The following is a 14,031-nucleotide window of genomic DNA, read 5'->3' on the forward strand; positions in this document are numbered from 1 at the left end:
CAGTTTACTATTAATGCTCATCGTAGCCATTCGGAGGGATTTTAATAGAGTTTTTATACAATGAAAAGGTATATAATAAAGGTGATAGAAGGTGTGATAATAAATGTAATAATAAAGGTAGGAATAAATTAATAAGTAAAGTCAAATAATAAAGCTGATAATAAAGTCAATAATAAAGCCATTAATAAAGACAGTAATAAAGCCAATTATATTAATCTCTTAATTAACTACTCAATAAACTCATCTCTGCCCTTCCATCTCCCTCGTCCCCTTCCTTCATTATAACCACAAAACAAAAAGAAACATTTGCCGCAATAATGAGGCTCATGGCGTCCCTGCGGCCAGGCAATAGACAAAACCGTCTATTCCTCCAAAACGCCATTCCTCCCGCTAAACAGCGCCATTTATGCCGATTTCAAGTCTGATCACGTCCTAAAACGCGATCAGAATCTTACTTCCCTTCTCTTCTCCCTCAGGATCTCAAGATACAAAGAATGCTCAGAGCGTTTAATGCGGCCCCATAATATTCCCCCTCCCCGCCCCATACTTCTCCATCATCGCCTGAGTCGGCGTACGCGCCTCCTTTCTAATCGCCTCCTTCTCTGGTGATGGGCCAGAGAGGATTTTCTTTGTTTTTTGGAGGAAGGAGTCTTTTTTTGGTGAGGGTGTCTTAGAGGACGAGGATTGTTTGGCGTCGCGGATGGTGTCGGCGCTGGAGGCAGTGGTGGAGTAGGAGTAGGTGGATGAGGCGTAGGAGGTGCGTGGGGAAGGCATTTTGGTGGTGGTGGTGGTGGTGTGGTTGGTGTGAGTGTGGTTTGGGAACATATAAATTTGTTGATTGGATTGAGGAAGTTGTTGAGTTGAGATATTCAGTATGCTGATTGTCTTCTGTCTGTGATTCTGATTCTTTGTCTGTTTCTGCTCCTCCTTTCCGCGCCCATCGAGGGTATACTTATACTTTAATCCACAAGCCTCAATCAAGCCCATCACAACCTACCTCTCATTTCCAATCCACGCACACGCATCCGCCTACGTACCGTCCCTCGTCAGCATCCAGAAACTACTGTACCTTCTTTCCTCACCGAGTCCAGATCCAGACCCATCAGTCGCCTCTCCATATCCAACTTTTTCCCCCAACCCCAGCCACATACACCCACTACTCCCGATTCCGATCGTCTCACCTCTGCCGCTGACTCACCACGGGCTCAGGCAACTACATTACCTAGCACTCCACACGCACACACACGGCATCCTTGTTCCTGAGGCGTCAGCACGGTGCCGTAAGCCGGTGTATATCGGACGCGACCAGGAAGGTTCTGGTGTGCGCATGGACTGGAGTCTAAATTATTAGTGCGTCTTGTAGTTTCTCCGACCATACTTGTGTCTTGTGTTTTGCTGAGCAATCATCTTCTCGAATGGAACTAGGAATGGCGTTGGACTATCAGCGCTGGTGGCAGTGGGGCGGGCGTGCGTAAGACGCTTTTCCGTTGGTGGATGTGCCAAGGCCTGTCATGGCTGTCATGGCTGTCATGGCTGTCAGATTTGTTCTGGGTGTCCGATTTTTCAATGGGTGACGCGCCAACCGAGGGTGATAAGGCGAGAATTGAGTTTGCTGTAGTGGAAACGATCGTATTGCAGTTTAGTGAGTTTGGATGCTCTAGTCTGGATGTTTGTTAGTTAGTTCGTATGACGACGAGATGGAGGAGTCAGAGAGAGCCAGAGAGGTACGTGCTGGGCTGTGTTGAAATGAGTGGAGGATGAGAAGGGGATGGGGAAGGTACGGATAGAGTTGGATCGCTGTTGCTCTACACAACCAACGACAACCAAACAACAACCAAAGTTAGTGTCCCAGTATAACCTCATTCTTGCCTAATCCTACTACTCACTCTCTCACCTAGACTATATCAAGAGGGAAGCACCAGCAATCCATACCCACGTGACACCTCTATATACCACCCCAAGTATGAAAAAATACAGTGTTCAGTCTTCTCCTCGCTAACACAACCCCCTCCAACCCCTCCAACCCCCGCATGACTCAACCCCCAAAAACCCTCACCACATCATCCCTCCGAATAAGGAATAGAACAGAATAAGCACACAAAAACCTTAAATCCCTCGCCAAGCCGTTGACGAATCCATTGCGTCGCCTTGCGGCCATCGCCCATCGCAATTTCCCATGCCTTGTTTGTGAGGATACTACTGCGGCGACGACGTGTCAGAGGTAGAGTCACAGACCGGATGGCAGGTGGGTCTCGGTACGATAAGATGGGATGATGGATGGTCTAGATGGGGGAAGCTGGACTGGATACTACTATGGCAGTACGTGATGGTTTTGTTGATGTTACAGAGGCAGGCGTTGATGATGATGGCGTGGCTGTGCATCGGGGAGGGAAGGCTCTATGCCGGGGTGAGGGGGAGTACCGGTGCCGTGATGCCGAAGGGGATATTAATTACCAACTGTATACCTCGGCGAGTAAAGAAGCAGGCGATGCGAGACGACGCGTACGAAGTGCTTCAATGACGCCATAGGTGTTGTGGGTGGGGTATAGTATATTACAGGGCGTTAATCACGTGCTTGACTTTTAAAAAGTTGTATCTGAAGGTATACCTCACGACCCTCTCTCTTGATGGATATGGTCCGTCATATACGCGGAATCAATCGCACTCAAGGAGGTAAGTTACGCCGATATGACGGTTTTACGGGGCGTTATCGACGATAGCCAAGATATCCACGCCCTTCTCAAGACATAGGTATGGAGCTCGTATTAGGTAATCAGACATCGGCGACGTATATACTTCCACATCACAATATTCTCATATCCTCCATATCACCAACTCCATTTTTTACATTCTCCAACTCAGACGCTATCCTCACAATGACCGTTCCCAAACCCCCAACCCGCATCCTCATCCTCGGCTCCGGCGTCGTCGGCTCCTCCCTCGCCCATGTTCTCTCCACGTCCTCCCTCCCCCCCTCCACCACAATTCAAGTCCTCTCTCCCCCTCTCACCACACTCACGACCTCCACCTCCCTCGCACCCGGTCTAGTCGGACAACTCAACGCCCTCCCAGCTCTCACCACTCTCGCCAAGGCAAGCGTGAAGGCGTATCTCACTCTCCCACCAGGAGCTTTTTCTCAAGCCGGGGGGTTGGAGATTGCGAGTTCGGCTGAGGGGATTAAGATATTGGAGGAGAGATTGGAGAAGGCGCGGGAGGCGGGGTTGGAGGCGCGGCTCGTTGATTCGGAGGAGATTGCCAAATTATCCCCGCAATTCCACGTCAAGGATGGGGTGTCGAGGGGTCTTTATTTCCCGACTGATGGCGTAGCGGAGCCTTCAAGGATCGTGGAAGCCTACCAGGCCTCCGCGCGCGCGAATGGGGTGGAGTTCATCGAAGCCATCGCGCTGGGTATCAAACACCTCAATGGCGTGGTGAAGGGCATCAACACCTCCGCCGGCTTCATCAGCGCCGACAAAATCATCGTCGCAAGCGGGATATGGAGCGCAGAGTTACTGAAGGATATCCTCCACATCCCTGTTATTCCTGTTGGGCACCCCTACCTCCACGGTGCGCCGCGGCCGGAGAGGGGGGAGAAAAGCCCGTTTGTCCGCTGGCCGGAGAAGGGGGTTTATGGCCGCGACCACGGCGCCTGCGAAGGATTCGGAACCTACGACCACGCACCCCTCCCCGTTGCCGCCGCGGAGGGCGCAGAGAAGGGGTGGGCTCCCGAGTTTGACTCCGCTGTTGAACGGGCGCTGGGGTTATTCCCCTCAGAAACCAGGCAAGCAATGACAGCAGACGGGTCTCGGAAATTTAACGGTGTCTTCGCGGTAACCCCCGACGGACTCCCCGTGGTGGGGCCAGTGGGGGATATAAATGGCCTCTGGGTCGCGGCGGGAGTGTGGGTTACGCATGCGATGGGCGTTGCGGGGTTAGTTGCTAAGATGGTTTTGAAGGAGGAGAGGGAGGTTGAGGTTTCGTCTGGGGGCGAGGGGAGTGAAGTGGTGGAAGAGGTGGTGGTGGTGGATGAGGAGTTTGAGGAGTTGAAGAGGGTGTTGAATCCGGGGAGGTTTGGGGGGAGGGGGGTGGAGGAGTTGAGGAGGGAGGCGGGGGGGAGGTATAATGATATATATAATCTTGAGGAGTAGGAGGGAAGGGAATTGATGGGATGGATAATAGCTGTGGATGGACTGGTTGAAGGTATGTGTGAGTTGATAGTGTTTAAAAAGGCGTTCTGTGGAATATGACGTGGATGATATAAAGGTCGGTTTACACCTCCTATACAACAAAATAAATCGAAAGGACATTGTCCACCTTGAAAAAAGCATCCATATGTGAAGTATGATGCATTCCCAAGATGTTGCGCTTTCAAGTCCAACATAGTTGCACCGGGGATTACGGTGTGGTATAGCTGATATCGTTGCTGTCGCTGCGGTATTCTCGTCATCGTCGGTCTCTTGTCACTGCTGTATTCTCATCTTTCATTACTCCATCTCCTATCCCCGCTCACGGGAAATGTCTAAGCACATCAATCTCAAATCCGCAACCCCCATCTAAAAACACACACGGACGATGTTGAGAATTGGTGTAGCGGTTACTAGCTGGGTTGTAGTTCACATCAGGATCGGTCGTTGAGGGCTTTTAATCCCCGTCGGTCATTCCGGAAGGATAGATTCTTGCCTGTTGCAATGGTAGTTATTTTACACATCATACATTTCGAGATGTAAGAGGTTCCGTTGCCCGTAAACCCCACGCATACCGATTGAGGCCGAGTCATACAAGAAAAGTGCGAAAAGAAGGGGAAAAGGAGAGGGTTCTCCCCGAGGCGCGGGGTAGCAATGAGAAAAATAGCGTAAAACTATCACCTGAGAACCACTGCCGACAGACATGAGGAGGAGACCACAGAAGTTGGACATTGCCGTGGTGGATCTGATATCGTTGTTCCGCTATAGCCCTTGCTGTCGCCTCTGTTTTCTCGTTGCTGTGGTATTCGAACCACCGCCGCCGCTTCCTGTCACCACTGGATTCTCACATTCATGCCCGCCAGTCTACCATCTATCTAGCGCCATATTGAAGCCTTTGCTTCTCCTTCAGCTCGGGCCAACGCTGATAAATTCTGTTTCAATTCCAATCTCTCGGCACTCATTTAGAGTGACAGTGCGAGGATTATCCTTGCTGTGGTTGCTCTGTCTCTTGCGTGTATTGCTTTATTTCCTGTCTCTTCAGGTGTAGGATTTAGAGGCACATTAATCTCGAATATGTTGGCGATGAATTTGTTCTCGGAATTATACTCATCATCTCCATCTTCACTCTCATAAACCTCCTTCTGCTGCTCTCCTCCAGCTTCATCCAGCTCTACCATATCACCGCATAACTTTGTATCTATTTTATACACATTCTGTATCGGATCGTTGCATCCCATGAAATAAATACTGAACGAAGACTAGCGATGAGCCCTCACATCTGGAAACTACTATATGCCTGTTCTTGTAGCCTAGGTTGAATATCAAGCAAGGAGGAAAACCGCCGTCGTTGCGTTGTCGCTGCAGTTCCATTCTCGTCGCCGTTGCACTCTCGTCACAACCGCCCCTATCTGTCACCGCGCTGCATTCTGACGATCGTATCCGCCACTCCACCATCGACCTACTGCCTTAATAAAGGAAAGTTGTAAGTATGCCAACCTTAGGACGGGACTTGCTCATCTCTTGTATGGGTTGTGGTAATAGAAGACGGGAATTCTGGCTTCTGGCCCGGTGATATAGGTATCGACCCTATATGGGCTTCTCGGTTTGAGGCTGGAATTGCTCTCCCCTTTCCCACCCCCGACCCTAACCCCCCAAAAATAGGAATGAAGCAAAAGAATAAACAAAAACATACAACAGTGGGTATTCGCTGGTGGTCACCCACCCAACTACTAATCCACCGATCTCAAGCAATCCTCTAGATAATAGTTAAACCGGTGCCATCCAGCCTAGTAGTTGAGCCTCGCTGCCCTTACCCTTTTTTTGTGATCGCGACTACCTCAACCACCTCGACCACCCAGAAGTGGGTCTAGTTTTGACAACGCGTTGCACTGCGACAGTGGACGCCTTTAGGTGAGCAGGGTGAGTGGGCGAGCGTGCTGGGTATGGTGAACAGGGTGAGCAGGGTGAGCAGGGTGAGCAGGGTGAGCAGAGGGTCACATGTGAGACGGGAAACTCGTTCTTCATCCGCTGCAGCACCACTATATTGCAGATTTGATTTGGGCTTCGTTCACAAGAGGATACAATTAAGAGGCCTGTGCGCTAGTAAGGTAGCCACAGCTTATACGGAGCTTATGTTCATAGGTTTTGTGAGTGGGGGGAGATATTAAAGCCTCGCGCACGGCTCCGCGGAAATCGATGATGTATCTCGCCTTATATTTTGTACGTGATCGATACATGAGTATATGCTGCTGTGCACAAATCCTGGGTCCCTTGTTCGATCCACTCGCAAAACTTTTGAACATTACCCCTGTACTGACTCGTGTGAAGGGTCAATACTTGTGAACTACTGGCCCTGCTCAGCCACCACTCCTTTAAGAAAATATCAAATTCTGGTGCTGTGTGTTGTGTGCCGCGATGTTCGGCCGGCACCTGTTTCATTGGTCGGATACTTATAGGGAGGTTATGTACATAAGTTTTGTAAGTGGAGCCTGTGTGTTGATGCCACTAAGACGGAATCTGCGGGGTATGCTTAAAATGGAAATTGTAACACCCTCAATCGCAGGGAACCCCAGCTTTAGTTGGTTGGTTGGGGTTGGTTAGGGGTTGTTGGATCTGGCTCCGAAAGACTGGTGGTTGGTAACCTCTCGATTTTGGAGTATGAGCTCACGCCTACCCCATAAAGAGCCTTAAGGAGAATTGGGGCATTATTACGAGTGGGTCTTTACGTTCGTAATTAGCTTAATTGATCTACGTGGCTTACGCTATTGAGTGTTACGCTACCATTCTAAGCGTACCCCGCAGATTCCATCTGTGTGGTATCAACACACAGACTCCACACTTTGTCCTAGGCCACCTGTGGATAGAGATGCTGTAAAGAATCACACGCCAAAGGCTCAATCAATGTTGGCTTTTGCAAGGGTAGAGTGGCTGATTTTAGGAAGTGAATGTCTATACGGAGATATATACACGCCATACCATGGTGGACTTGATAGAAGACTAGTTGGTTGGAAGTATGAAGAGATCAAATGAGACGGGATGAGATTTGGAGAGGGGATAGATAGTTGGTTGAGGGCGCTATTTTTGTGGGCGCGGATGGTGGAAGGGGATCCACTCCATGTGCATGTATGGGATGGAAGTTGCGCGGTATAGCCCTCAGCTACTATCCCCTGAGTGATTATCGCGACACGCTCTGTTAACAAAAGGCAACTGCGAGTTAGATCTTCGTATTTACGCCTTTGTACCAGGTTACTTTCTGGCAAGTTCCGGCATTGACAAGGCGCTATCAGGGGAGCTGTTAGGGTGCCATCATTTTGACATTCGCCAAAAGCCCGTATGTGACATCGATCCGCCTCGGAAGTGGTTTATATAGTCTGGGGTTCCATTATTGCTCCAGAACTGGTGCGAATTACCTTCTCCATCTCAGACTACATACAGCCACATCACCGCATCAAAACAATTGTTTTGAGGTGGCGATGTCTGTGCTGTTGAGTAATATATATGTATTCTTCGGTTGCAGTGCCTAAGGTCTATATATCCATGATATTGAAACCAATTGCATGAGATGAGCAATGCAGGTCCTTACAGAGGAGCAAACGAGAGCGCTAGCGGCCGAAACTAGAGGTCCCATTCTCCTCGGTCTTTCGATATCCTTTACCGTTTTATCTTCCATCTTTGTGGTATTACGAGTCATCGCAAGGTTCTGGATTATTAAGGGTGCAGGATGGGAGGATTATACTATAGTGGTGGCTGTGGTACGTAAGAGGACGCGAATTGTTATCGAAAGACACAGTCTAATATACTACGTCTTTAGGCCTTCAACGTAGGAATGGCAGCGTGTCAGATTCAAGGTGAGCCTTTCCTTTAGCTTCCTGATCTCCACGACACCCAATTGCTAATTCCTCCTCAGAGGTGAGATATGGCACTGGCCGGCACGTACAGTTTCTTGAAACGTCACAAGTCGTTGGCATTCTCAAGGTCAGTTCCATTGCTCTCTCCAGAAAATCCATTGATCTCACGCTTATAGTATCTCTTCTGGAGCATTATCTCTTACTGTGTCACCCTTAGCCTCGTTAAAACGAGTATTCTCCTCCAATACTACCGCATCTTCGGGGGGAACGATGCAACGAGATATGCAATCTACGTGGCCCTCATCATTGTCATCGCATTCGGAACGGAGTGCGTAATCAGTGATATCTGGACCTGTGTACCAGTTCAAGCCTTCTGGGAACTCAGTCTCCGGCCGACCTCTAAATGTGTGGATCAGAACAAGTATGTATTCATGCACGCGGCTAGGGCGACGATTCGAACTTCATACTAACTTTGAGCAAGGCTCTTTCTGGCCAATGCCTGCATAAACATCGCTACCGACCTGATAATTGCCACGATTCCTCTGCCCATCGTCCATAAACTCCGCATCCCCTTCCGACAAAAAATTGCATTGATGGTCATCCTCGGCATCGGTTGGTTGTACGGAGCCCCTTCTCCCCCTTCCCGCAATACCACAAAGCTCACATCACCCCACATAGCATATGCGCCGTTTCCATGCTCCGGCTCAACTCCATCATCGGCCTCGCTAAGCAAGCCGACACTACCTTCTACAGCGGTGAAACAGCTTACTGGTCCACTATCGAAGTCAACGTCGCGATCATCTGTGCCTGTCTCCCGACGTTAAATCCTATCTGTAGGCTGATCTTCCCACGCTACTTCAGATCGACCCAAAGCGCGAAGTATGACTCGAACAGTGAGCGCATGTTAGGCAACAACGCGTTCGTTCAGCTCGCTGGGGGCGCCTCTGCGTCGAAATCGAGGCAGGTGGGCAAGAGGAGCTGCAATGGGGACGAGGACGGGCTGCGAGCGGCCGAGAGGTACCAAGCGGGGGTGGCGGCGAATCTAAATGGAGACGACGGGAGGGCAGAGGATGGGAACGAGCAGGCGATTCGGGTGGAGAGTAGCGTGCAGCAGACCGTCTACATCGAAGACGATGAGAGCGGGCAGAGTTATACGAGTGCGAGCGTGAGCCAGAGGGACTTGATCCCTATGGTTCCTGGGCGCTAGTGGAAATGGAGCTTCTCCTTTGACGATTTAGACTTCATTCGTGAGTATGGCTCACAAATGACAAATAAGCTATAAAATAAGAGCAAGGCACCCTTAATATGGTATGTAAGTTAAGATAGCCAAACTTCAGTGCTGATACGAGAATGATGCGGAAGTGACGCCAAACTAACACAAAGATGTTGCTTTGCCTCACTCACCCCACTCACCCCGCTCACCCTGCTCACCCCTACCCTCACTCAACCCTCGTCTCACCCTTCAGGTGGCAAGTGGCCCCGATTCGGCGCTATGCCTATTGGCACAATTGAGACTATTAGCCAGAGGATACGCAAGCTTGTGTATGGCAGAGCGGACGGGATGCCCAATTCTCTCGAGTCTGTGGTCGTATATGATTGTTCTTTGAGTATGGCACAATGTAGGGGTGACGAGACTCTCGGATCGAGACCACAGTACGCCACCCTTTTTATTTAGCCTCCGCCCCCTCCCGTTTGTTGCCGACTACGGCCATTTTATATTGCCCCTGCTTGTCGCAGTATATCTGCCGGCTGAGGGGATCTCAAGGTAGCTAACTCCGTCTCTTCTGAGTGTCCCCTTCTCATGTTTCCTCTAGCATGGGATATTATAGAAGCTGGGTATCGAGCTAATATATCTGATATAATTGCTCTCGCTGCCCTGCTGCTGAGGTGCAGGGATATGGAAACCTCGCAAGCATAAAAAGGGAACCTTGGGTCTGAAACGACAGCCAGAAGAAGAAGAGAAAGTCGAGCAGGAGAAGGCCGCGAAAGAGAGGGCTGAGCAAGAGAAGGAGACTGAGAGAATAAAGAAAAGACGCCTCTACGAAGAGGCCTTGAGCCGTGAGCCAACTATGAAGTGAGGCGTAAAGCGCTGTTGCTGTATTCTCATCGCCATTACATTCTCGTGATGGCAGCCTCTTGTCACCGCTACATTCGCTGGCATAGTTCGTGCCTGCCCCCCTACATCCATAAACACTCCTCCGGTGTTGACTCTCTCCATCAGTCGTAGCTCAGCTCAATATCCTCCCATTTCATGAACTCTTCCGTGTACCCCCCTCTCGCTAGGGGCGACCCCTCTTGCCTTGTAATATAGTGCGACAGCAAGCCCGATTGTGAGAAGTTCAGAAATCTAACTACTGGTAGTGGTCTGGTACTAGATAGACACCTGCGTGGCTGGAGTAGTTCCCGTCTCCTGTTCGTGCGTAAATAGGGGCTGGTATCCACACTGGCAAAACTGGGCCGCGTTTCTCTTGACCGATCGCAGTTCATGAACGTCGATCATATCGACTACCCATGAAAGGTATCTACGAGCATTTCACAACACGAACGACGAAGGTAAGATGTATAATATTATAAAAGAATGTGGTTCAATTTGAAGAACTACAACCGAACAGAAGTACAACGTGGCAATATTCCAGCCAACATTTCAAAGCCTCTCCCGTCAGGCAATCTCCTTGCGCGTAGCCTCCTCAACATGCGCCATGCTATCGCGGTTAACATCGTCCTTCTCGCCACCGAAATGGATCTGCTTCTCCACAGCCTCAACAGCCTTGTCGGCGAGAGCTTTGTCCTCGAACACTGCGTACAAGAGTCAGCAAGCAGTTCAAATTTGCGCAGTGAGAGGGTAAACTTACAGAAAGCGAGTTCCTCGAGCGTACGCCCTTGGGTCTCGGGGTACATCCAGTAGACGAAGGAGAACTCGAAGAAGATCCAGCCGCAGTAGATGGCGAAGAACTTCCAGTCGAGAGCATCGAGGGCGAGCGGGTTGACGTAGGTGGAGAAGAAGCCACCGAGCTTGCCGAAGATCTGCTCGATTCCGATACCACGGCTGCGCTCGGCGTAGGGGAAGAGTTCGACGAGGTAGGCTGGTGGAGTGTTAGTGGGAGTTTAGCTTTTGGGGGGTGGGGAAAAGGAGCGTACTGTATGTGAGGGCGTTGTTACCCATGTTGTAACATGGGGAGTAGGCGAAGTAGAAGAACAGGGCGGCGATGGAGGCAGCTTGGTTCTTGGTTTTTGCGTTCTTGGCCTCACGTAGCTTCTCGAAGGAAATAGTCATCGAGATGAAGACCATCAACATACTCGCCGCAGAGATCATGAACATGTGGCGACGCTTGAATCGCGTGATGATCAAGGCGAGGGCTGTGGCGTTCATGAAACTCCAGCAGTTGTTGGCGATGTTGATCCTGGTCTTGGCAAATTTGGTGGTGTATCCCATGAGTTCGAAGAGGAGATTGGAGTAGTACGAAAGAAGCGTGTTTCCAGACATCTGTGTGAACAGGCCGAGCATCATGGCGATGACCACACGACGACGCATACCGGATGTTCTGATCATATCCGTCCAGGACTGTTTCGAATGTTCCAGCTCCATCTTGATGGTTGACTTGATCTGTGCCATTTCTGCCTTTGCAAGTATAGAGTCTGAGTCACCCTCGGCGTGGTACTTGACTAGAACGGCGTAGGCTTCCTCGTCGCGGTCCTTGCTGATCAGCCAACGGGGGCTTTCTGGTAGGCAACTATATACTAGTTAGATCATGCGCAGTACTTTTGGGATCCAAAGCAGCGTATACGTACAAGACGAAGCAGATCTGCAACAATGACGGGCAGATTTGGAGGATAGAAGGCAGACGCCAACTCCAGTTACCCTTGATTTCGACAGTTCCGATCGTGATCGCGGAAGCCGTGATGGCGCCGATAAAGTAAGAAGAGTTGAATAGGGACGTCATAATGGCTCGCTCTTTGGGGTATGAAAGCTCTCCAATCATGGCAGATGCAGCAATAATACACATAACAATGCCAAATCCGAGGATCATACGGGCGATGATGTACATTGCAACTGAAAATCTGTTAGAACTCTGCAAAGGCACACTGTGCCGATTCACTTACTGTGTTGAGAGAAGCACTGCAGGATTGCTCCCACGACCATGATAACAGACCCTATCATGATCGCCCATCTTCGACCAAATCGCTGGTTGATGTACGGCGCAACTGGAACACCGAAGATTGAACCGAGTTGGTAGCAAGCTGACATGAAGCCCAACAAATTTGGCTTAATCGCCGGCTTCCCCTCCTTCAGGTAGCCATCGCCAAAGTCTAGAATATGTTAATACTTTTTTACACCGAATTCGCTGCAGGATCACATACAGATGAGATACTCTGGCGTGAGCTGGAGGGTGTTGATCAACTGAGAATCAAATCCAGACGTCATCTCCACACCCATGCAGCAGACGAACAGGTAAAAGTACAGAAGCCTCAAATTCTTTTTCTTGTACCACGGGACCTTGTCCTCCGCGACCATGCGCGTGAGGATGGGATCGGACGTGCCATCGGCAGCAGAAATGACACCCATCGCAGCAATTCGTTAAACAGGCAGCTTGGAGAGGGCGTTGCTTTGTGGGACGAGACGGTTGGAAGCCGGGCCTTAATGGGAGAGACCAAAGACTTCGGGTCGCCGTCGACTATATAGCATAATGGAGCCATGACAGCAATTCCATATGGGTCCGTGTAGAGAGGTGGATTCGGATAAAGACACGGAAATATAGAATTGAGTCTCATGCTGACTACCCCGCGTTTTTTGTACGGGGGTAGTCATACCGGGATGATCTCCCGATTTTCAACTGGCTGTGTCGTGTGGATAAATCACTGCACGCTGCCAAGCGTAGCGGCCAAAATTGATGTTTCTTGGCCCCATAACTGAGTCTCGTTTCACTCCTTTTGGACCTATAGGGAATGTTGTGGCTGCGAAGCTAAGCCAACTCCACGAGGGTAGCGGCTGAACTCTCCGGGGCAATAATCGCCCCCAGACTCCCCGACGAATCAGTTTGTGGAGACATACGGATGTACACATGGCAGTTTATATTTCCGAATGGCACATTGGGACGGGGTGGACTATCCGAGAGTGAGATGGCCGGAGGCGGCTAGAAGGCACCGAAGGACGACCGAAGCATTGACACCGACTGGATAGAACATAACGGCCAAGGAATGGCACGAGTAAGGAAATCCTATACCTGGATAAAGTTCTCTGACCGAGGTGAGAGGAGGTTCCTTTCCATCGTGCCCGGGCGGGTGGAACGCTACTGTTATGTCGTCCTTCCTATTCGGGCCGCCAAGTTAAGCCGTGCCCCGGATTTCGTGGTAAGCCAACAGGGGAGTCAGGCGAGCTAGTACGGAGAAATGTCAGGATAGTTGAAAATGAAGGCAAGAAGGTAGGCTTTCAAGCAGGATATGTCATGGCAAAGGCATAGCTGACCCGCCAAGAATCCGTGGAGAAAGGGCGACAGTCGACCTATTTCTCTGGGGAAGACAGCTTTCTCCGGGGAAGACAGCGTCTCTGGGGAAGATAGTTTCTCTGGGGCGATCGGCTTCTCCGGGGTACTGACACTGGCGCTGCCGCTGGCCGCAAAACTAAACCCACCACAGTAAGTATTTTTTCCTTTGCCAAGGACAGACAGAAGACAGAACCTCATCTCGCAGTTAATCGCACGTGTGTGTTATGGAGTAACTATAAGCTGTCATGCATGCACTATGTAAGTGCCCAGTAAGCTGACGGTGTGTACGAAGAAGGCTGCGATCGACACCTCAGTAATTCCTGTCAGCTTCTATAGAATAACCTTACTGTACTTCATACAGACGATTTGTAGACTAAGGCTAGTTTTGCTCTCTAATGCATGCAAGTGAGAGTAGTTAAGGGGTGAGGTCCCTCGATGAAAGGTGATGAGATAAATGAACTCCCAGACATCGTGAAAAGTCAATCATATAAGGTTTGGACACGCATATTAATTAAT

At 50.1% G+C, this 14,031-nt stretch overlaps 4 protein-coding genes across 4 annotated transcripts; 2 read left to right on the top strand and 2 right to left on the bottom strand.

Annotated features, from left to right (window-relative positions):
- Positions 1-425: 425 nt before the first annotated feature.
- On the bottom strand, positions 426-917 carry VE01_07809 (uncharacterized protein; the record flags this gene model as incomplete). Its single annotated transcript, XM_018277242.2, has 2 exons — positions 548-917; positions 426-432 (listed from the first exon to the last, which is right to left on the bottom strand). The coding sequence occupies exons 1-2, from the start codon at positions 823-825 to the stop codon at positions 426-428; spliced, it is 285 nt and encodes a 94-aa protein (XP_018127963.2). The 5' UTR covers positions 826-917.
- Positions 918-2,014: 1,097 nt separating this feature from the next.
- VE01_07810 (uncharacterized protein) lies at positions 2,015-4,325 on the top strand. The gene has a single exon (XM_018277243.2). It carries the CDS (start codon positions 2,754-2,756, stop codon positions 4,146-4,148), a length of 1,395 nt encoding a protein of 464 aa, XP_018128020.2. The 5' UTR covers positions 2,015-2,753; the 3' UTR covers positions 4,149-4,325.
- Positions 4,326-7,455: 3,130 nt separating this feature from the next.
- On the top strand, positions 7,456-9,448 carry VE01_07811 (uncharacterized protein). The gene is made up of 6 exons (XM_018277244.2): positions 7,456-7,936; positions 7,996-8,032; positions 8,092-8,159; positions 8,209-8,453; positions 8,514-8,651; positions 8,711-9,448. Exons 1-6 carry the CDS (start codon positions 7,754-7,756, stop codon positions 9,237-9,239), a joined length of 1,200 nt encoding a protein of 399 aa, XP_018128019.1. The 5' UTR covers positions 7,456-7,753; the 3' UTR covers positions 9,240-9,448.
- A 1,141-nt stretch (positions 9,449-10,589) lies between these two features.
- VE01_07812 (uncharacterized protein) lies at positions 10,590-14,015 on the bottom strand. Its single transcript, XM_018277245.2, has 7 exons — positions 13,709-14,015; positions 12,392-13,651; positions 12,134-12,340; positions 11,822-12,083; positions 11,171-11,763; positions 10,885-11,115; positions 10,590-10,828 (listed from the first exon to the last, which is right to left on the bottom strand). The coding sequence occupies exons 2-7, from the start codon at positions 12,594-12,596 to the stop codon at positions 10,692-10,694; spliced, it is 1,635 nt and encodes a 544-aa protein (XP_018128018.1). The 5' UTR covers positions 12,597-13,651; positions 13,709-14,015; the 3' UTR covers positions 10,590-10,691.
- Between the last annotated feature and the right edge of the window lie 16 nt (positions 14,016-14,031).

This window comes from Pseudogymnoascus verrucosus (genome assembly GCF_001662655.1).
Source record: "Pseudogymnoascus verrucosus strain UAMH 10579 unplaced genomic scaffold scaffold_40, whole genome shotgun sequence".
NCBI lineage: Eukaryota > Fungi > Ascomycota > Leotiomycetes > Thelebolales > Thelebolaceae > Pseudogymnoascus > Pseudogymnoascus verrucosus.

Coding starts and splice junctions, on each gene's coding strand:
- VE01_07812 (XM_018277245.2), bottom strand. CDS start 12,596: ATGGGTGTCATTTCTGCTGCCGATGGCACGTCCGATCCCATCCTCACG. Junction 12,084..12,133: donor GCAGTGCTTCTCTCAACACA/GTAAGTGAATCG, acceptor ACAGATTTTCAG/TTGCAATGTACATCATCGCC. Junction 11,764..11,821: donor TTGCAGATCTGCTTCGTCTT/GTACGTATACGC, acceptor ACTAGTATATAG/TTGCCTACCAGAAAGCCCCC.
- VE01_07811 (XM_018277244.2), top strand. CDS start 7,754: ATGCAGGTCCTTACAGAGGAGCAAACGAGAGCGCTAGCGGCCGAAACT. Junction 8,033..8,091: donor GGCAGCGTGTCAGATTCAAG/GTGAGCCTTTCC, acceptor ATTCCTCCTCAG/AGGTGAGATATGGCACTGGC. Junction 8,652..8,710: donor ATCCTCGGCATCGGTTGGTT/GTACGGAGCCCC, acceptor CACCCCACATAG/CATATGCGCCGTTTCCATGC.
- VE01_07810 (XM_018277243.2), top strand. CDS start 2,754: ATGGAGCTCGTATTAGGTAATCAGACATCGGCGACGTATATACTTCCA.